General features: G+C 44.4%; 1 protein-coding gene across 4 annotated transcripts in view; it reads left to right on the top strand.

The window, feature by feature from the left end:
- The first annotated feature begins 107 nt into the window (after window positions 1-107).
- stox2b (storkhead box 2b) overlaps window positions 108-23,268 on the top strand; it is a 55,089-nt gene continuing 31,928 nt past the window's right edge. For 2 of the 4 annotated variants that reach the window (XR_004165966.2, XM_031587108.2), the window contains exon 1: window positions 108-1,183. Coding sequence is in view for 2 of the 4 variants with exons in the window: in XM_031587108.2 (XP_031442968.1) it covers window positions 856-1,183 (328 nt within the window). In the remaining 2 variants the exon portion in view is untranslated. Of the gene's footprint in view, window positions 1,184-17,737; window positions 18,458-23,268 lie in introns of those variants that run through there. The other 2 variants (XM_031587110.2, XM_031587109.2) reach the window with 2 other exon arrangements.

Below are 23,268 nucleotides of genomic sequence, written 5' to 3'. Positions count from 1 at the left end.
CAAGAATGAAGATTCGTACTAACATTGATAGCTCTGCTGGACTGACTATTTAGATACAGTGACAAGCTATACATTAACTACAATAAACAAAGTTGAGTGTCATTTGTACACTACAACTCTAATGTTCTGCTGAACCTGTTGCTGAGCTACACTGCGAGCCTGTAGCCTGTAGCCTGCAGTTGTAGCCGCAGTGAATGCTACCTACCTGTAGGTGGTGTTATGATAAACACGGAGGCGGGCTTCGTGGAAACATGTAAACCACACTAGCACTCGATAGCGAGGAGGGGCGACCTACGAGGCCATTGCAGCGTAGGTAGTGGAGACGGTGAATCGGAGCCGCGATGAATTGCTTTGCTTTGCTCAGGTAGGCTAACCTTCGAGCGACACATTATAAAAGTAACCTTCATAACTATTTGTCTTATGCTTTCGTTCAAGTGGCATTTACGCAACAGGACTGACGAGTAGTGTAGATCCGTCGTTTGAAAACATTGGCTGTTTTGCCTCGGTGGACACGAAGGGTCTGTCGAGGATGCCATTGTCAATGCGCGAAGATGGTGTGCCCAAAGGTGAATAAACGCGGGGGCGTTTTACCTCAGAAAGGTGACTGGTTTTGAGGCAATGCGGTTGTTTACCTCTGACAAGGAGTGTATTTTCCACAACATTGGTCGCTGTGAGCGTAATAGGAAGATATACTGAATTGTCTCTGTTGAGCCACTGGTCAAGTCAAATGATTAGCCTAGTTTCCGACGCTAATCCTCACCGATACCATGTATTCATTACGGAACAAAGGATTGTGATCAAGGACTCGACGGTGCTGTCTTTCTCTGAATATTTCAATATCCCCAAAACGCGAGAATGGAGCCGTTTTTACAGATCGCGCCCCATTCTCTTGCCATTGTGCTGTCGCGGACAGGAGGGGATGACTCGCCAGGTGTTACAGAGAGCGACGCCCCACCGCACCATCACACAGGTTACGAGATATTTGCGGATTTCAAATCAGAAAACATGCAACATTTCTGGAATAAAATGGTATCAGACGCCATAGCTGAGACGTTTTTTCTTGGCTGGATTGACGAGCACGTGCTGTTGATCCAAGGCAAAGAGGATCACCTGGAGGTTCTACGAGAGGGCTGGATGAGGCGAACTCTCAAACCGCCGCAGGGCTTCGACATAAAGTACCTGGGTAAGTCGAACAACCGACCTATTGTTGTGACAGCAGGGCAAATTATGCGTCAGTGCTGGGCTGATGCCATGTGCATTTTTAATTTATTACAGTTTTTTCCCCCTGATTTTAGCTTTTGTAATAGCCTACCACCACGTATTCCCCAGTCTTCCTTACGTGCATTTGGCCCACACTAGAAACTGCTTTATGTATTTATTATATTTTGAGACTCTATTTACTCAATAGACCTTTCTGTTCCTGTGTTCATTAAATAGCTTACTGAAATAAATTAGTCTGGGTGGCTATAAAACTAGACTTCAATTAACATTGACATCAATTAGTTTTCACTTTCATTAAGAGTGATGGGCAAGTGAAGCAGATCCATATCTGCCACAGTCCAATTTTAACATATGGACGGACAACAATTCATCCTCACATTTGGTGACAGAATTGCTCTAAGATGGCCGGAAAACGGTCGGCTAAGAGATCTGATGGAATGAAAAAGTAAAACACAGGTGCTCGCCCCTCTGTGTAAACAATGTTTTTTTTTCACCCATGGTGATGTAAAGGATGCGGCATGTGAGTATTTATTGTTACACCAGGTTTTCATTGCTCTTAGCTTGACTGTTCTCTCCCTTGTACGTCGCTTTGGACAAAAGCGTCTGCTAAATGACTAAATGTAAATGTGATGTCTCATCTTCACCTCATCAGAACAAAAACATAACTGTAAAACTCCTCTCTCTTTACCGTTATACCGTCAGTAGTCAATAGACTTGGCCATTCTTCTGTTTCTTTCAGAGTACTGAGCACAGTAGTACTACATCCTCGTCCTCTACCTCATTCAGGCCCGATGTGGCCCAGAGTCACCTGCTGAGTGGGATAGTTTCTCCTGCCTTTATCTGCACCAAACAGAGCAGAAGACACTATGAATCACACACACGTTGTGTTCCACTGGTACACAGCTTTGTGGCCTGCCCCCACAGACATGCCCCTTAAAATAGCAGTATTGTCTGTTTGTATGAGGTCGGTGTTTAGTTTATTCATTTGAGATCAGTCAGCCAGTGAGCGTCAGTCAACGTCTCTTTGTAAGCTGGGGGGAGAAAAAAAAAGGGATGGAGAGAACTGCATGAGTGAACGAGAGAGAGAGAGGGGGAGAGAGAGAGAGAGAGAGAGTGAGAGAAATTACATGCCCCCCCCCCCCCCTGTGTTGAGTTATTTTGTTCGTGTGTGTATTTTGTGTGCTGTACTTTGCCTGTGGGAGCTGCCATCCGTTGCAGCAGGACACAGGACTCAGCAGCGACCATGGGCAGAGAAGTGGAATTGCCTGTGTCTTCCACCATTGTGTTTGCCCCATCTTGTGGAACTGAGCTGACCTCAATCTAAGGTTGTGTGTAGGGGCGGGGGGGGGGTGAGGTGCTTGGGGGGGCCTTGCCTCTGCTGCTGAGGCATGACATTCTCAGCGTGTTTGCTTTGAAGGGCACACAATCCTCCCTTTCTTAATTTAATTACCAGCCGGAGAGTGTTTCGGTGAGAGGCCCCCTGTAATGAGTTTATGACGATCTTTTAATCTCCATTTGAATCTAGTCAGGAGCAAGTAATCTGCCCCGCGGAGCATTGGGGGGACTTTGCCCTCCCATTGTAAACTCATTCAGTTACTTACTCCAGTTTGGGGAGCCATGTCTCTTTCCCTGGCCTGTTGACAGTGTTTGAATTGGGATATGATGCTGTCCCACTTTGGACTCCTACGCTTTCCCCCTGGGGTTTGGGAGTGTAAAGCCATTCAAATAGCATCCACACTAGTCCAGTCTTTTTCAGCAGACTGTGGCTCTGACAGTTCTATATCACTGTCACATTTAGAGACTTCAAATGTGTTGTATTGAGGGTGTTCACAGGCCCAGTTGGTGAAGTACTCTGAATTAATAACATTTCCATTTAGACATCGTCAATGTAGACCCAGTTAGCCTTATCCTCCTCCCTGTATTCACTTAACTCAGAGCAGTCACAGCACTGACACACCTGATTGAACTCATTGAGCTTTTGAGGGACACCTAGATCTTCTTTGTTGAGAAGAGGGTAAACGAAGATTTTTGCTACATGGGAGCTAACCGAAGCTAACTACTCAGTGCATATATCACCAGTTAACGGGTCTTGGAAGAAGGGTTGCCTGGCAACTGTCACGTTTTTAGCTAATGTCAGTGAAATGGCTATCCCTAGGTAGCTAACTAAGTAACTACTGTAATTTCCCATCTATTAACCCATTAATCCCATGAATGTATCAGCTAAAAACAATATCAAATAGATTCACACTCGCATTCAGTCTTCCGTAACGAAAAAGTAACGGTTTCATGTATGCACACCAGACTATGTAATGGGATGCTATGGAGGGGTGTGAGAGGTCACATGCCAGTTAACCTGGCTATGAACTATCATAGCTATCTCTAGTTTAGGTAACCATCTTAACAGTTTATAGTTGCTAGTGAGTTTAATATGAACTCATTTGAATATGAAGTAAATATGCTCTGGTGTTAATATGAAGCTGCACAGGCACCCAGAGGTTTTCTACCTATCGTAGCTTTTTAACTATCCCCCCTCTCCTTGCCCTTCTCAAACACATTCATTCAATGCTTGCCATTCCCACTGCAAGCGTGTCAGATTATTGTTCATGGTACTAGGGCATTAGGGGATTAATTAACGATTCCACTGAAACGTGTCCATTCCCACAGTCCAGGTGTAGGCTAGTATTTGTGCTTGAAATGCCCATCCCTACATCATACTTTTAGACTTTTAAATGGCTAGTAGCGCTCGCACCACAACTACATGGCATGAGGTATTAGCATGAGGTAACGTTCAATAATCTGCAGTTAATACATGGGTGTGTTTTATAAAATTGCATAAAATACTGGCATTCTCTCACTGTAGTTTAAATCTGAAATCTAAAACGTTCTTGTCTCTACCGGCACTTTTAATGTTACAGTGGCTGGCCAACGGCAAAACCCCCTCATTTTCTCCAGAGCCATTTTCTCCTGATGTAGCAAAACTCTTAGTCTACTTTCTTAACAGTATCAAAGATCACAGGATCTATTCAAAGTCAGACAAGAAAAGTATGAAGGGCAAAGTGTGAGCAATATGGCCATGTTTTGTAGTTCATCTTCAGGTCTGTATATGTAGACAGCTCGGGAAGTGGGAAATTGTCTTAAAATTAAGCCCAAAAGAAATGATGGCCTCAGGAAAGTTGAAGCTGGCACAGCAGAGCTGCATGGGTCGACAGCAGATTTAATTGCGTTGTGAAGTTTGTGTGTGTGTGCATGCGTGCGCTTGTATGTGCATGTGTATGCATGTGTAATGAGTGTACATGAGAGTGAGTGAGTTAGTGAATGTGAGCATTTCAGTGTGTGTGTGTGTGTGTGTGTGTGTGTGTGTGTGTGTGTGTGTGTGTTGGATCAGACTGTATCTTTCCCTTAGGTGAGACACAGGTGTGTGTGGTCTCTCCCGTGCTGTGAGCATCCTCAGCAGTCTTGTGGTTCGTTGTCCTCTGCCTCTACAAGTCAGGAGTGGCCCAGCCTACCCATAAATCTCCACTGTGGCAGGTTGTTTCCTGACTCCATCCCCCATCTTCCCTTTACCTCATCTCTCTTTTCATGTATGATGCCATTTGCGGAAATCATAAACCTGAAGTTCTATTAGAGAGAGAGAGGTGAGGGCTGGGTTTTCGATGAAAGTTGGAGTCTTGCCTTCCTTGCCAGGAGCCAGTTGGCAAAGACATTCTTTATAAACTGGTGTACGTTGTAGCATATTTTCTACAATACAAAGCTGCAGTGTCAGTACAACAACTAGTGTCAGTGATGAATATTGTTCTATGTATTTTTATATCAGCTTGAAATTCAGTTGAAATAATATGAAAAATGGTGAGATACTGTCAGCTGGAGCTGTGTTTTGAATGTCTTCAAACAAATGTTTACAAGTAATCTGCAGATGAAAGGTAGGCATTAACAAATAGAGAAAGGAGGTCATTAACACATGTGATGAGTTTTGTTACCTTACGACCCTGATAAGTCTAGACACACAACAAGGGATGAAACGGTCTCTGGTTTCATGGTAAACCACAGTAAAATGGAGTGTGCAATATTTTTTCCCTATTTTATCCTGTTTGATTCCGTGCATTTTCCCACTCTTTTATTGAAGTCACATACCCTGAAGCGCTTGACTCGTTTAAGTGTTTTTATTTTGAGATGAAACATTTAATCAAAGTGTAAGTATTTAAGATATTCTTCCATTCATTCTCTAAACACAATACAACTTTTGGCATAGACTGTTGGATGATTGTAGAACTATGCTAAATCCATCTCTCTAAGGTTTAAACTTTGTTGTGTGCCAGAATACTGTGGCCAAACAGTAGGCTAACTCAGTAGTTACATAGTAGTGGATTTTCTCTGTGGGTTGAAAATCCCAGCAGTCTGCCTCCACAAATTGTCCCCCCATCGTGACACAGGCTGACACAAAGCCTTGGCCATTGTTTGCACACTGCGGCTTTTCTCTGCACGCGCTGCCACTGCCACGGACGAGTCATTTGACTCAGGCTGGACAGATGGGGCCCTGCCCTGTCCCAACGAGCCCCTGGTCTCGTCTTGTCTCGTCTGTCTGACTCATCGGCTTCACGTGCAGCCATCGATCCCCCCCCCCCCCCCCTCTTAAGCTGGGAGATTCCATCGCCGCTCGATGTGATCTCATTGGCGTCTCCAGGCGGTGAGGTTCCCTCCAATCCACTTATAGCTCAGCCCCCCCCCCCACACACACACACACACACACCTACCACAACTCAAATAAATACAGGGCTTCTGGATAGCCTTCCTCTGGCATTGAACTAGTTGTGGCAGGCTTGGCAATCACCAGGACTCTGCCTCTTATCCCTCAGATTTGCTTCTATGTCTTAAAGGTGTAGTAAATAGTTTTTTGCTGTCCAAAAATGAAAATACTTCAGGCTTTAAAAATGATTATGTAACTGTGAAGGCATGATCCATATTATAATGCACCTAACACCCATTGGGCCTCATGCAGCAACATTCTCTTGAATTTCCCACTTCCATCATAACACACATTGTTTCTCTGACTGTACCTTTAAATTACCCTCCCCACTCACTGTGTGCTATCCATTGTGTGTGTGACGTCGTGATTTGATTTATACAAACTATATTGCATGTGCATGGAACCAACCTAAACTAAGTCCACAACGTCCTCATTCCTTCAGTAACTCCCAAATAGTAACAGACCAAAACAACACCCATAGTATGTCATTACATTTTTTATATCCTTTTTGTCCCCGGCTGTAGCCACATGCTGTTTTGTACGACATTGAGATTCAGTATCACAATGGCACCTTAGATGGAGCCAGTGATGCAATTCCACCTTTTCGCCACTAGAGGCCCCAGTGAGATCAGGAATCATTGTGTGCTTCACTGTAGTGATCACAAATGTTATGGTTTCATGTAGCACGCTTTAGAGCTGGTCTGGTATTATTAAACCTTGACTTATCGCTGGAGTGATACAGAGCAATGGATGGAATGTTTATATTATTTCTTATCCGGGGTTATTTGATCAAGCTAAGCAGCAAATGTTGCTGTAACATGCACTGCCTCACAGAATGGATTTTGTGTGACGGTAACATAATATTCTTATTATAATGTTCTATTTCAGTAGAATCATTATCAGCAGTGTAATCATCCAGACAACATTATTTTAGATACACATCTGTTTTCTTTTGGTGACACACCTACGCAGTATCTGGTCGATTCAGCACAAATTTAGTTTGAGTAGAAATGAGCTCAGTAGTTCACAAAATATCAAATCAGAGCAGATTCATTTGATGTCCAGCAGTTTTCTAGAGATTATGCTTACTATCTCCAAAACTTGGATACCAGAACTGTAATGGACTGAATTTAAAACTGATTAAGTCCTGTTCTGCACTCAAACGTTGTCATGTTTATTATCAAAAACAATACTTTTACTGCCAGAATTTTTTTTTTTTTTTTTTTACTGAAATAGCTAGTGAAACATTCCTGTGTAGGCAGTCCGCAAAAACGTGTCGGAAATACCCTCCAGTTATTCCAGTTCATGTTAAAGAAGAACATCTTTGAAAATACATTTTTATATTAGATACATGGCTAATGCAGGAGATACGAAGTGTTGACAAACTGTTCTCTTTTACAATTCAAGCTGCATAGGTATGCATGCAACCATAGACCAGTCATGAAAGGCTTTACAGTATCTTTGTGTAATCCTCCCATGTCACTTCTTCCCACTGTCAAAATAATCTCTTTTGTTTATTAAAAACAGTAGAAAATCCATAGAACTGTACAGGAAGTGACCCATTTCCTCAAAGAAGGAGCAGAGACCTCTTCCACCACAGTGTAGCCACATTGGCATGCCAGTACACAAAGACAAGAATATGTTCTTTCAGGGGATTAGTCGCTAATGTCAAGCAATGTCACTGAGTGTGTCAACATAAAACGCCGGAACATTCCCAACAGGGCCCCGGGATGCAGTGAATGCACAACACAAAAAAGCACCACAGTGTTTTTTCCGGAAACTACTCAAAACAGACTCTTTTTAACCGTTTTTCTTCTTCTTTCTTTCTTTTCCTTTCCTGTCATGTTGGCAAGAGAGCATCCATTGAGGTTCTTTGTAAAGAGTTGATTTTAGTGTTTGGACAGTTCTGTGTGACTGAAATTACAAATAGCTTTATAGTTAAAGAAGTACACTGAAATATACTTAATTAAAGCATACTTAGTGTACTTCCATGCACTTATGATGAATGTACTAAAAGTGTGCTATTTTCTGTACTAATTATGTACTTAGTATGCTAATGATATATCATTAGTACTACTGAATATATACTTAAATACAACTAAGTGTACTTGACTGTGCTATTTTGAGACACCATTAAGATGCACTTAAACAGCTGAAGTACATCTTTTTACTAATTCTGTAATTTTTAAAAATGTACTTTGTTTAAACTTAGAGTATATTTGAATCCACCTTACAGATACCTGTTACAAATATTTAAAACACAATCATAATATGTGGATAATTCATTGTAACTAGATGGTAAATATATTTATGAAATATATAAAGGTAAATGCCAGGTATTTAGCAGTCTAAAGCGATTTACAAAAGCGTCCTGCATTGCCTGGGAATTTGAGTACACTAAATATAAATTTAGTATTAGTGCTAATTAGTGTACTTATATTAAGTACACTCAAGTATGACTGAGGTGGAAATAACTCGTAATAAGTACATTTGTAATATGTTTTTTGCACTTTATATTTTGCACACAAAACAATAATTTGCTAGAAATGTACTTGCTGATATTATAAATTTTTAGTACATTCAAATATACTTCATTTTTACCTGGGTTCACCCAGCATCCTCGGACAGCTCTTATGCCAAGTGACACTCGGGATAGCGTGTGTGGAGAACTGTTTTGAGAGGGGACCTCTCCTTTCACCTCTCGTTCTCTCTTTCTCTCTTTCTCTCGCGCCATTTGTTGACTCATGCATGAATGACAAACCCTCCAAGGTATCCTCATAGAAAGACTCAAAGAGCTTGACATGCAGTAGTTGCAAGGAATGTGTTGTGGCTTTCATATGTTACAATAACTTCACCATACAGACTTGCTCTGGGAATGGTTTTGAAAGCCTGCATGGTTTGGTGCGTGAGACCAAGGACTCGGAGACTGAGCAACGATGGGAAAGTCAGCAGTGACTTTGGTGTGGCGTCATGAATATTTCGCAGCTATTTGGTGTTCTTGGTGGATGATTCCACGCTTGGCATCAGCAGAAACTAACCATTTTACTGAATTGAGTGGACCCATGATCATGTGGATTTTAAGACATAAGCTTCTTTGTTTTACTCTGGGAGAACAAAGCTTTTGCACTACAACAACACCACACTACACCAGGCACTCACTGGGCATGCTAGGATGTGTTTGCTATTGATCAGTATTGACTGATGAAACCAAAAATAAACACTATTGGTCATTGGACAACTGACGTCGTCCAGCAGCAATAATCACGTCCACTTACATTTTTCATTCTTCAGCTTATATTACAGAGAGTGGACATTGCATTGGTGTTGGAAAAGCTGTGTCTTTGCTGTAACGTTTTATACTCATGGAATTTAGAATCAAAAGGAGTCAATGTTATGGAGGCAGAAACTTTCAACCAATCAGTACTGGAATTTGGGCCATGTTTTCCTAACTGATCAGAAATCTGTATCGGTCCTGCAGTCTTCTTATCTGAGCATCAGTGCTGCTCACTGATCTAAAGGTAAGGGGCTGAGGAGTGCGTGTTGACACGCTCCGTGCAGTTTCTTAGCTAACATCTGCAGTGTCCTTTTTCTCACAACACTCCCACATGAGGCACCGAGTTGTTGTTGTTGGCGGCTGTCCAGCACGTGTCATCGAAACAGAGCCGCCCATCCCATAATGTGATCCATTTGACAAGGCTTAAATCTAGTGGAACCAATTAGTTGTGTCACTGGGTTGATATTGGGGCTTAGGGAGTTTTCGTCATCAGTTTTCCATTAGAGCGGCACTCTTGTGGTCGGGTCCCACCCTCCACTCCTCATGATGATGATGATGATGATGATGATGATAGTGTAAATGGTGATGTTCTCTTGAAACAAGAGGTGTGTGTTTCCTCGTTTTAATAGATACCTACCATATGTGGATGCTGGCCCGGTGCTTCCCAATTCACTCACATACCCATTAAATTAAAGGTCACTGTTTTGTGCGATGTGTTGTTTTAGTTGATTACTCCATTTTCCGGAACCTTCTCAGCGCCAAGTTGCTGCCGGGGGATTGGCCCAGATCTGTAGAATCTGACCACATCTGTGGACGGGCCACCTCAGGAATTTGTATTCCATCACTTTCCCGCGGGAGACGAAGGAAAGCCTCTGGAGGTTTTTTTATCATGTCGACCTGCTAATTTGGACATCAGTCCTTGCATATGTGTTATTGCTGGGAGCCGGACTCATGGCTGGAAATTGGGGTGAATTTTCATTTTCATTTCGGGGGGTCAGTTTAAGCGCTTGCACATGTGTAAACCGCATTTCCATAAAAAACCCCAGCCCTGTTATTTTAAATCCTGGCTGACTGCAACTATGCTAAATTGAGTTTGTTATTTCATACTCGGCTTTGTTCTCCCACCGTGGTACCTTAGCCTGCAGTCCTGCAGGAGGCCTCTCCTCTCGAAATGCCCACATCGCCCCCATGTTTTGGGAGTGAGTTACTGGGAATAAGGGACTCTTAAATCTGAATGGAGATGTGAGTTCAGCCCCTCTGTGCAAAAGGATATATTGCTGTCTCAAATCATGATGAAGTTTCCTCTCTGGGACCTGAGCCAATGCCCGTGCATATTACAGCAGGGGGAAAATTTAATAAGACTGGTAGAGTCAGGAAACACGGAGGAAGAGAGAGAGAGAGAGAGTGAGGGAAGGAAGGAAAGGCAGAGCGAGAAACAATTTAATCTATTCATGTGTGGCTGGATGGTTTTAACAGCTTCAACATTACGTGCAGGTGGAGAACAATTTGGAGGCCACTCAAGAATTTTACAAAATATAACAATTTAATTTCATATCAGTTTTATTTTCCATATTTAATATGTAGTTTTGATGGTTTGAAGACATGTTGGATTTACAGTTTGTTGAGGACATGTCATGGAGACCAATCGAACAGTAGATAGTAGTTTGTTGCATAGAGGCAGCAAAATGGCTGATATTTGATTTTACATTTGTGTTTCTGAACTCTAGCCCAAAGTTGCTAAAACTTAAGCACTTTCTGATGAAACTATTCCTTTCACTCATTTTTATTGGCACTAAGCATAATTCACTTCAAAGAAGAAAAAAACGGGATCGCCAGTTCGCTAAGAGCACTCCCTTTGTACCTCAGTCCTCAGAGTACCGTCAGAGTAGAGGGGTGTCCCTGTAATTGTGCGGATATCAATCCCTGTGTGATTCTCTTTGAAACGCCTCCACAGACTGCTCTAATGAAGCTGTAGTGGGGTGGAGAGGCTCCCGAACCAGCGGGACTCTGCTTTCAACTCATCAGGCTCAGACGACCTACTTGCGCATATATATATATATATATATATATATATATATTATATACACATACACACACACACACACACACACACACGGGTGCATTATAGATGCAGTGTGAGGTTCAGGGGGAGTTCATAGGCACACAACCTTTGTTGATCCATCTGTATGACTAATGGGATTTCTGGATAAAGCTTCTTTTGTAGATTGCGTTCTCAATGCAATAGTGAATTATCAATAAGGATGTATTCTATTTAATCTAATATAGTTAAATACCAGAAGACCGATTCCACAGAAGACCGATTAGTATTACACCAAAATGGATGTTTATCAGACATGGTATTATGTCTGTGTTTGTTTTCCTAACCATATGGCATAGAACCTTATGTAGTAGCCTACTAAATATTTTAGTTTTATAAATAGTTTAACAAAGCTATTATGGAGCGCTTATTGTTCACCACTTTGTCAACTCTTGGTCTGCTACTTTTTGGACAAACTTTTGCCTGGTTTGAAATATCCATATTGCTCCACATAAAACCCTTTCATAGGTCTCATCAGTGATATAGAAAGCTGACCTTGTCGTATGTGTATTAAGCCCCACATATATCCACAACATTGATGAAAACCATGTGCTGACAAAGAGTATTTATCTTTATACACATATATTTATTTATGTATGTTTCTCATACCAGCACTAACGAAAGACCATGATGAAACAAATCAGCATGCATCTCAACCAGCTGTTTCCCTTTTGTGTTTTCCTATACATTGTCCCATGTGTTTGGTTAGCACGATGATGGATATGAAACGGGTAGGTAAGCAAATTGACCGCCAAAAGACCAAACTGGGACTCTGTGAAGGAAAATGGCAGCTGCCCAAGATCAGATCATCAAATGTTGTCCCCGAGGAGTTGCAATCTTTCAGCTTTCCCCAGGAACGGGGTAGAAAATGGCATCCTGATGTGTGGGGTAAATATCAGATACCGCATATTGACTTGATTTTCCCCCCCTGTATTAAAACTAGATGAATGGATAGAATGGTGAAGGTGATGTCTGTGTGTCGGAAGGACATTTCTTGGCTCGCACAATTGGGATTTTACAGTCTCCCTTGAAACTGTAAGTATTTTAGTGTGAACAGTATCTTTTAATCGCATGCTAATAGATTTTGGCTTCTTAGGTTGGAGAGCTGTATTATTTTTGGGGGCAATTATATGATTATAAAGAGGAGAAGTAATTATTCCACATTAGTTTTGGAAATCCACAGAGTTTGACCTGTGTGTGAAGTGATGATTTTCTGGAAACGGTCGGAATATTTAAAATTCTGCATGCACCCTGACTCCATATAATCAGCGAACCCTCTTGCATATTGAGTTCTACTTTGGACTGCTGCCACTTAACTGTGGCTTCACAGCCATTTGAACATACTGTATATTTATTTCTTTAAGAACTGTAATTACTGTTTTGTTTCCAAAAAAACTATAAGGAAGGAAAAATCTGTTTTTGGCACGCCTATGTTGAAATCGCAGTGTGACTGCGTCTCCATTAAAACCCCAGCCCAGTATGTCCCCAAATTTCTGTTTCTGTTTTGACCGACATGCCTGTCATTTTAGTGGGACGAATGTCCCCCCCTAAAACAAGTCCCCTGGTCCCCAAGTGGCCCAGGTCCCCAAAGGAAGGCTGGCTGGTGCAAGAAGATAGGAAGCGCTGCTCTTTTTCAGCTCTCAAGCCCTGGAGCGCCATGGCAGCTTGGACTGTACTGACACGCGTGGCACTGAAGGGAATGAGCTCATTTAACCGTCCAATAAGAGCTAAAGTGAGGTTTTGTCTGGTTCGAGGGGGTTGGGGGTGGGGGGATTAGACTAGACCGAATTTCTTTTTTTTTTTTTCTCTTTTGTGTTTTCTTTTTTTTTTCTTTTTGACGAAGGGTTTATGAGGAAGGATGGAAGGAGGCTGTTTTCTTTTCTGAACACTCCCTGGCACATGGTAATGGAATCCCGGTCAAGTTCGAGGCCCGGAATCTACTCGCTCTAGATGGGGGGGAAGGTTGGAGGTTGTGGTGATAGTGGTCGAAAAGGCAAGCAAGTGAGTGAGTGAGTGGGTGGGGGAAAGGTTTTGGCTGATAATTCGGAACATGTTTCGCAAAAGCCCCGGGGAAGTCTGGCGTCTGTGCGGGGTCCCTGATTCTCCGATTAAAAAAGGAAAACCCTAAAATGATCCCAGAAACTCTGAAGGCTCAGTCTGCGCCACACGAAGGGAGACGATCTTGCCATGGGCTCAATTAGATCTCCCCCCTTTGGGTGGGTCACCTGTGTGCTAGCTCTTTGGGGGGTTCAGGCCTTGGGCTCTGTACAACATCTTTAGACAATGTCAATTGGTAATGGTGCTATATAAACAAATCAAATTGAATTGAGTTTGTACCAGGGGCATGTGTGGTATGTGCAGGAGACTGGGAGGACTGAGTGGGGGAAGAAGGTGAGGATAGAATTAGGGGTTGATGGGGAACAGGAACATCCCTAATGCCTCGCCAGGGCCGTTCCCCGTCAATGTTACTCGCCCAGCCAGCCAGACATTCAGCCAGCGCTGTGCGTGAGGAGAAGCATGTGTGCCACCCGCATTCCTGTCATCGCTGGCGGCCCTGACATAACACGGACAGAAATATGAGCCATAACAAGGGCACGGAATACAAGCCCGAGCCCACTGAGGAGGCACAAGGGGGTACGACCGGGGGAGGTAATACCCCCAGCCACCAAAACCCCACTCACCTCAGCCCAGGCGGGGCAGGGGGGGGGGGATGCAGTAGGAATATGAACCGTTTGTAGAGTGCATGGCATGAAATAGAGAAATATACTGTAAATGGGGTACGTTCCAGTACAAAGAGCCCAGCTGAGAATACCAGACTGTGGAAAACAGTCAGCGGTGGGAATGGGATAGGTATGTGGGTGGTTGTGGTTGTGGGGGGGGGAGGCAGCTGCCCAGGAGCCCTAGGTGAGATTTTACTTTGGCACATGGCATAAACAAACCAACACGAGAAAGCACATGGCGGGAGCACGAAAACAAAGACAGAGCACAATCCTGACACATGTACTGCAGTGGTCAATGCTCACCAAATTAAACCCATCCACAAATAGCTGAGGTATCACAGCCAAATAGAGTGGAACAGACACATTACGGTCCAACTGCAGTCGAGGATGCAACAATGTTTTGGTTCGGTTAGAACGGCAAAAAACTGATAGCACCGTTTGCACTTCCGGGAAAAAAAAACTCCTGCTGCTGAAGCCCTACAGAGTGAATTTGTCTTTAAAAAAAACATAAACTCTTCTGCAGCGCCCCTCTTGCAGTTGGCCCCTGCAGCTCCTGAAGCCCTACAGAGGGAATTGTATCTGGAGCCTTAGTGCCGTATACCAGCCCAGTGGAGGGAGGAGGTGGTGGCTAATGGTCATGGTGCATGAACGACTGCACTGGAACTCAGGGTTTTAGAAATGTAGCGCATCACAGTTGAGATCAAGTGGTTGAACAGTTTGGAAAATGAAAATGTGTCTTGCTCCATTTGTGTGCAATAGTGCCCCATATAAAGTAAGAGTTAAATAAATAATCCTAGGTATTTTTACACTGTTGTGTGTTAACATGTTACAGAGTGCTTCCTGGATGGTAACTGTAGTTTAATGAAAAATGATGAATCCAATAAGGTTGCATGTCACGTTCCTTCATCCAGAGCATAGCTCTTGGTGTTGTTGCCCCATGCCATAGAGGCTCAGTGGGATGACATTGACCCATACCAGGCTCTGTTTCCTTCAAGTTCAGGAGGGTCCCATTACAAAGGATTGTAATTCAAAACTGTGTCTGCATAGCCTCAGCTTCGACCTATGACTTAGAAAACATACGTTATACAAATTGACATTGTCTTGCACCAAAGTAATCAAAAAGAAAACTTTTCCGCCAGGGATCTGGTGTGTGTCACACACTTTCGCTTCCTTTTTCAAGGCTCCCTCTAATAATTCCAACAGCGATTATTGGAGCGAGTAGGGAAGGAGGAAACATATCTCTCACTGCTATCAGTCTCTCAGTTGGGTGTGTAACTGCCCTCTTCTCCTTGGTTTTTGACAGTACATCATCTGTTTTCACTTTGAGGAGATAGAAAAGACGGAAGTATGAAGATGCATATGTAGGCTGATGATATGGTGGACAACTATTAGGCCAACAGTGTTGGTCCGGCGTTGCATCAAACACCAACAAAGTTAAATAAACTTTTGTGACCAGCCATTTTTCAAAACAGTCAGTGTTTAAATGATAACGCATAACAATCATTACATTGACTTCATTCAGATGTGGCTGGGTGAACGATCATCCTTAGTTGAAGTTGTGGCCACAGAAGGGGAGGAGCCGGTGTGAAAACTGTGGAGGGGGGTTGAGGGGGCTCCATTATTATGGCACAGTAACCTTTGACCTTTCCTTCATTGGAAAAACATTACTTTCTGGCTGTTCACTCAGCTGCATAGAAAGAAAAAAATAAGCTCTCCCATGATAAATGATCAGCCTGGGAAGAAGGGAGATTTTTCAAATTAGTTCAATAATGTTCAACAGAAGATATGTAACCCCCCCAAATAACTTTTACCCCATAATTACTGTCCAAAAGATATAAGTAGCTTCCACACACACTTATCCATCAATAATGTATGTTTGTGAAAAGTGTGTGGGTCGTGGGTGTGTGTTTTTTTCTGTGTGTGTGTGTGTGTGTGAGTGCATTGGTGGCGGGGCTTCATTGATTATGCCTTGTGTCACTCAAATGGATTCAGGTCAGCAATCGTACAACTAATCTAATTTGAAACATTTCCAAGTGCCTCTCAGGCTGTTCATAGACAGCACACACATTTGAACACGTTTCTGGCTCGTCTAAAAAAACAGTTCACTCTGCTGCTAAATCGGTGCGGTGAGTCTCCTCTGCCATGTCGCTCTCCATTCCAAGCATATTCCCTAAATGTGGCCCTCGATAAATAATTCAGCATTTCAGCAGCGGGGGTGAAAATCAGCCATGTCTTCCTCCCTACCTCCCCCACTCCCCACCATGAGCTGATAGGCTGGAGTCAGAGAGTGACTGGCTGTGAGGTGTGGAGCAGCTGCACAGATCAACTCTAGCCTGTAGACGGCGAGCTTTTGCAAATGTGCCCAAGAGATGGAGCAGAGAGGATAGCAGAGCGAGCGAGAGAGAGCGAGGGGGAGAGAGAAATAAACAAGACTGAGAGAGAGCTGCACTCCGGTTTTGCTCCGTAGTTTCCGCTCCTGCTGTCATGGAGGGGGCTCTTTAATTGCATTCCAGAGGAATTTCTAATGCAGCTGGCTGGCGGACATCTGCAACGAGGGAGGGGGGACTGCAGCGACTTTGGTGGATGACACTCAACGGGGGAATGAGGGATTTTGGAAAGTTCCCCCCTGCTCCCAAAAAAGAAAAAAAAAACGTGCTGAAAGACCAACAAGGCGCCTGTGGGACTCTGTCTATTTTGAAGGCTGATAAAAGGATCTTGCTTTTGCTCTTGCTTTTCAGCTTTCAGTCAAGCGAAGAGGTTGTCAGTAACTAGATACCACAACTTTGTATTTAAAGGGACTGCCTCTTTCCTATAGGTTGGGCTTTGAGCCAGAGATGAAGAGGGAGAGCCCTTGAGGTGTTTTGCACTAAGAGATCTTGACAGAGGACAGAATCAGCAAACCTTACACGAGACAGCATCTCCTTCTCGTTCTATACCCTTCTCTCTCCATCTCCCTCTCTTCCTCTCTTGAATGTCTGTTTTTCCGACCGAGTGCTGGATCGCAAGAGGAGGAGACATGGAAGACAAGAAAATGAGTAAATCTGACAACAGCTAGAAAAGGAAGACTGATCTCACTCCTTGACCCTCAGCATGGAGTCCTGAGTCTTTTTGGGGTTTGCCCAGCCTGGAAAATACTCTAATCTCGGCGGTTTGTTTCTGCTCTCGTGCACACAGATGCATTTTCCTGAAGTGGGGTTAAATAGCCGAATACTGTCCACTGTGTATCAGGACTTTTCCTCTGTTCGTCAGAACCTTCCATGGTTTGTTTGGAAACATGCGAGGAGGGAAGATCTCTGTTGGTTGGCTTTGGTTTGTTTTCCTGTCCTCGTATTTCCCCCCTCAACACACGATCACCGGGGCTCTCAGGCATCTTCTGATTCACAGGCTCTGACATCACCATTCTATTCAACCGTGCTGGGGATTTTAAAATCTATTTTTTTGAGGGGGGGGGGCAGACGCTGGTGAGGGGGAGGTCTTTTGTGTCGGTGAGTCGCGGTTAGTGGAGCGCTTCAGAGCTGAATTGAACTATTGTTTGAATTTGGGGGTGTCTCTCTCACACTGCAGAATCTCTTCTCCAACCCCACTACCCCCTTGCCCCCAGCCCCCCTTTTGTCCCGCTACCCACCTCCCACTGACATCAACCGCCCCTCCACGCCACCCCACCCCCGACCAAGCCAGACCAAGCCCCTCGGCCCCCTCAGCCCCTCACCCTGACCCTCCCCACTCCCTCATTTCCCGCTCGCCGCACCACCCCTTCTCACGTTCTCAAGCCTGGGAAGACACTTTCTGTGCAGGAGCCGGAGTGCTCTCATGTGGATCTGGACGACCTTAAGCCTGGATTAACGGCACAGGGTAACGGGTCGCCGGCCACATCTGCCGTCGGATCACTTTCGGGAAATCGAGAGGACCTAGCAGCGCTGTCACTGCCAGGAGCTTAGGTGGTACTCCTGCTTTTTTTTCCCCCCGAACTGCGTGGGTGTTTTTCTAATATTTTTTTATTCTTTAATAACGGAGAGACATTTGCCAATCCTTGCGTGAGTGCAAAGTGCGTGTTGGTGTGGGTCTGTGTGTGTTTGTTGGCGTGGAGAGAGGAGCCAGTCGAGGTGACAGTTTATGTTTGTGTTCGCCATGCTACTCGGTCTGAGGTAGGGGAGTTCTGTAGGAGGGAGAGAGGGGGGGTGTGGACGGAAGTGTGAGAGGCGCTGGACGGTCCGGCTCCCCAGAGGACGTTGGCATGAAGAAAACGCGCAGCACCACGCTGCGCCGAGCCTGGCCAAGCTCCGATTTTTCCGACCGCGGCTCCGAACGTGTCCGCTCGCGCAGTGAGAAAGACTACCGGCTCCACAAGCGTTACCCCCAAGCGTTCGTGGCCCATTCACCACGGGGATACATGACATCAGGTGAGTCTGACTCTCATTTCACCACCTGCATCTGAAGGAGCTAAAACCAGATGCACCATTCGAAATATATGTTTACTCAGACTGGGTCTTTTATGCTGCAGATGTTTGGCCGCAGCTTGAGCAAACTATAGACCGGTTGCTCAGCCGGATCTGAAACTGTGGCATAAAACCTTTTAAATCCGCCTGTCCAACTTTTCTCTTCTGCAATGCAGGCATCTTTAAGCCTTTGCTTTAGTCTACATGGTGTTGTAACATTCAACCCACAGTTGGTTAAGTTTAAAAGCCTTCCTGTCCTGGTGTTGATAAAGCCTAGTTTAAAAGCCTGGCCTGGTGTTTGTCCCCTGATAAAACTGAGTGCAAAGAAATAAACTTTACCACCTAATTTAAGTGGAAGGCAAGACTTGGTTTCTGTGTGGATGAAGCCTGTAAGGGCTAATTTCACACAGTAAAAAAACTGGGGAGTTGTAGGTGCTGAGATGTGTGAGGTCTTGAGAGGAGGACAGGGTCTGTTAAACGAGATCTGCTTCTCATCACGCAAGAGCAGTTCATTAAAGCCCACTCCTCTTCCCCAGCATTAGTTAATGAGAGACAGAGCGCAGGGGGGAGTGTGGACTGATCTGTCACTGTGTGATTAGTGACCAGCAACAACCCTCATCAGTGGCGTGTAATGAGGGACAGTCCACCTCCTCGCTGTACAGTATTTTCCTCGTTGCTGCTGTAGATTGCTGTGTAGGTCCCAGTGAAATCAAGTCGACAAGACTGAAGCCCCGGTGGTTTCAGCTTTTTTTGCTTTTTTTTTCCCACCCTGAAGGCGTGCAGAGAATCAACAGCAATTGAATTGGGGCTCATTTACGGATGAACACACTGGGGACCCATCAAGCTCCAAATATATGCAAGGCCGCTTGAGAATGGTCTCTGTGCGTTTACTTAGGCGGAGAAAAGCAAGCACCCCCTACCCCCACCGCCCCCCATCTTTTGAAGGATCCCACCGAGAAAAGCTGAATGGCTGTGCAGTGTGGGCCGCCAAGTCCTGCATTGGTTCGAGGACTCTTTATGTCTCCTAGCAACCTGAGGGGTCAGGGGTTAAATGATGTGGCCATTATGGTGAATGAGTATAGTTTGGAAGAATGACAAAGCTGGCATGTGTTGCAAACTGACTGGTGGTGCAGACAAGATTTTGCTCTGCATATTATCAAGCGGTTTTGTCTCTCCGAGTCTGTAAAATTGCTTCATGAGCTTGCATTTGTTTAAAGACGTCATTAATGTGATGTTTACAGGACTGTTTACAGACTGAAAAAAGCCTGTGCCCAATGAACGAAGACAAGATGGACAATATAAGCTTGAGGCACAAAGAAACAAACTTTGTTTAAATTAAAGTGTCATGATTTCCTATGTTATTTGTAGAGCTCTTTGCAGATGTATTTAGTTTCACGTTGGTCATTTTGGTTTATGTTAAACTGAGTCATCTGTTCACTTGACCTCCCAGAAGGAGCTTACAAATCAAGTCTAGTCAATGAGCAGTGCACATGAAAACAACACCGACACACACACACACACACACACACACACACACACACACACACACACACCTTCCATTCATATCGCCCCAGAGTCTAACCCAAATCTACACAAGCAAAACGGGCACGTTCACAACATGCAAACAATCGCTTGTACTGCTTCAGGAGCCGATGATGCGTCACGTGGCCGCGTTATTTTTAGAGACGGGGTAGAGAGTTGTGTATGAACTGGAGCATAAGCCTACAGGATTTTGGGGGAAAGCGCAGCACCTGACTTCTGCCCTGTGGCCCCTGGTGGGGGGTCCCTTCTGAGCGTTTGGAGAGGGTGGGGGTGCACAATCAAACGCATTGTTTAGAGATAAACACCTCCGGACTTGAACTTGAGAGAGGGGGACCCAGGGGGGTAAGGGGGCTAAGCTGGACCCTGTGCTTGGTCTTATCAGTGTGATTATGCTCTTGGGTTTCGCCCCTTTTACCATGCACGAGAGCAGGACTGATGGATTGATGGATGGATGGATTGACGGATGGATTGATGGATGGATGGATGGATGGATGGATTGATGGATGGATGGATGGATAGAAGACAGGAAGGAAGGAGGGGTGCGATGGATGGAGGGTGGGTGGGTGGGCAAGGGCACTTCAGTTGCTCTGCTGAGGTGTGAGGTTATTGGCACTAACTGCACTGACTGCAATCATTTATGCACACAGCCGTACATGTATTCAGACACACTCAGGCACATGCGTACACACACCAATTGTGAGGTGTTTTACAGTGTTTTGCAGCACAGTGGGTTAGTGCAACATTATCTCGAAAATGGGAAATCAGGCTTAGTGGCCACTGATTAGCTGCCATGTAGCTTAGCTGCCATGTAGCTTAGCTGTGGTTTAGCTGGATTAGGTTGAAATTGTTTTTTGCAGGAATGTAGAGGGAATTGTCTCCTGCTAGATCTCTCAGGAATACTAAGAGAATATCTTTTACAGATAACTAAGATATCCACTTGCAACACAAGACAATCTTTGCTTTCCAATGTAAATGTTACTATGCATCCAGTATATATCAACCATTATGGGTCATTCAGTATGCGCCATCTAGTATGCATCTAGTGTACTTCATGCAGTATGGACCATTCATGTGGTATGTACCTTCTAGTACGGACTATCCAGTATGCACCCAGAACAACAGTATGTTCGGGTCTCTTCACCCGAATTCAGTCTGACAAAGGAAGTCCATTTAAGTCCCTCAGAAAACTCCCTGAAATCCTCTTTTCAGTGAAGCAAGGGCTGAGGTTTTTGTGTTCCGACTATCACACCTGGCCATCATTCAGCTGGAAATGATGCAGTCTGACTACAGCCTGGCTTTTGGACCAAGGCCCAGACCTATTAGAAAAAGTTTGTCTGTGGGGTGGGTGTGTGAATGAGTTTGTATTTTCTGTTTGAGTTGTGTACTTTTGTATGGTTTGTGTTGTTTGTGTGTGTGCTCGTCTGTTTGTCTGTCTGTCTGTGTATGTGTGTTTGTGTGCATTGGTGGTGCTCATGTTTTCTGGACACATGGTATACTCGTGGCTGTAAGGGCCACTTTCCAATCATAACGACTGCCAAGGAAAATTCTTTTGGAGAGTCAGAGGAAAAATGTGGGTGATATAAAGTTTGAAGAGGTTATGCTTAAGGCTAGCTGTTGCTGTCCTCTTCATGAATGTTGATGCATATAATTCCTGAATCTTGCCTACAGGCCAGAAGTATTCAAAAATGACCTTGTGGCTTGAAGCAGATACTGTTTGAAGATCTTTTTGGTTGTTCACGTTTGCACTCTTGCAAGTAACACACACACACACAGACAGAGAGAGAGAGAGAGACACACACACACACACACACACACACACACACGTATTCACATGATTCCTCTGTATTTTCACAAACGGGGTCAGCAGAGTGATGCTGATGCTGTGGTCATCCCTAACCCACTTTCACTGGCATTGTGTGGAGTGGATTGAGAAAAGGGGATTGTAACATTGCGCTGCATTAGTAGTCTTATCGTAGAGGGTATTTGACAGCACGTATGCTGCATATGATCAAGTTAGTAGGTCAAAGCTATTATTTGCTCCGTGTTCACTCTATAGGTCCTAAGTCCAGCTGCATGTGTGGGAACGTAAAGCCGCACCCATAAGTCCTTGAGGTCGTATTGAAATACCACGTCACTCACACTTGACAAAAGAAGAATTTTTAAATATTTGTGCGGTTGCTTGTCTGGGCCTGATACTATCCTGCTTTGGAGGAAGTATTCAATCACCTGATAGCTTCTAAATTCTCACTTTCTTTCTTTTTTTCCCCCCAACTGCTGCGCATGCCTACTCACCAGCACAGACCGGTCACTCATCAGCCAATCACGGAGGTCATTGAGAGCAAGCTCGTGCATGAGAGTTGACATCAGCCACAGCAACAGATTCTTTCTCTTAGCGCAGGAGTTCTTGCTTTTCAACAGTAAAAGTTGGTCTCAGCAGCTTTTCGGATAGTGAACTTTTATTTCGAAACTTCTAGTGAGACTTGGGAGAACTCTTAGTGTTATGATAAAATGCCATGTGAATGCGGGCCCAGCTTTATTTATGTGGTGTATCGCTCCTCTTTGTCACCGGAGTATTTTACCTGCTGTTAGTGGACTGAGCGACCATGACCATGACCAAGGACACAGAGTGCCACTTTGAGTGATGCGGTTGTGTACTGTGGAGGTTTGGAAAGGGATGAGTTGGCGGGCGTCCAGCGAGATGATTCCCCCAGCCCTGTGACTCCCCGATGGAGTTAGCAGTGAAATCCCAGCCAGCTCAATCTGGCCCTCACTGACAGTCGCACTGACCCCTCATAGCCCTACTCGGCATGATCCCTGCACCAAGGGGGAGAGAGAGAGAGAGAGAGAGAGAGAGAGAGAGAGAGAGAGAGAGAGAGAGAGAGAGAGAGAGAGAGAGAGAGAGAGAGAGAGAGAGAGAGAGAGAGAGAGAGAGAGAGAGAGAGAGAGAGAGAGAGAGGCAGAGCAGAGCAGAGCAGAGCAGAGCGTGTCTTTCTTTTTTTGTTTCTCTCTCTCTCGCTCCCTCTCTCTCAATTCAATGCAGTGTCCTTTATTGGCATGACTACAGTGCACAGTATTGCCAACAAAGTTTATACATATATTGTATGTAAATAATGATGATATTAATAATAAAAAGGGTTAACAAAATTAATGAATGACAAATAAACAAAACAAAGGTGAAAAACAAACAGCACAGGTTATTGCATATTAAAGAGGACTTTGAACATTTGTTAAGA

This window comes from Clupea harengus, chromosome 20, assembly GCF_900700415.2.
Source record: "Clupea harengus chromosome 20, Ch_v2.0.2, whole genome shotgun sequence".
Taxonomy (NCBI): domain Eukaryota; kingdom Metazoa; phylum Chordata; class Actinopteri; order Clupeiformes; family Clupeidae; genus Clupea; species Clupea harengus.
Note: the sequence above shows the minus strand (reverse complement) of the source record. Positions and strands in the feature narration are given on the sequence as shown.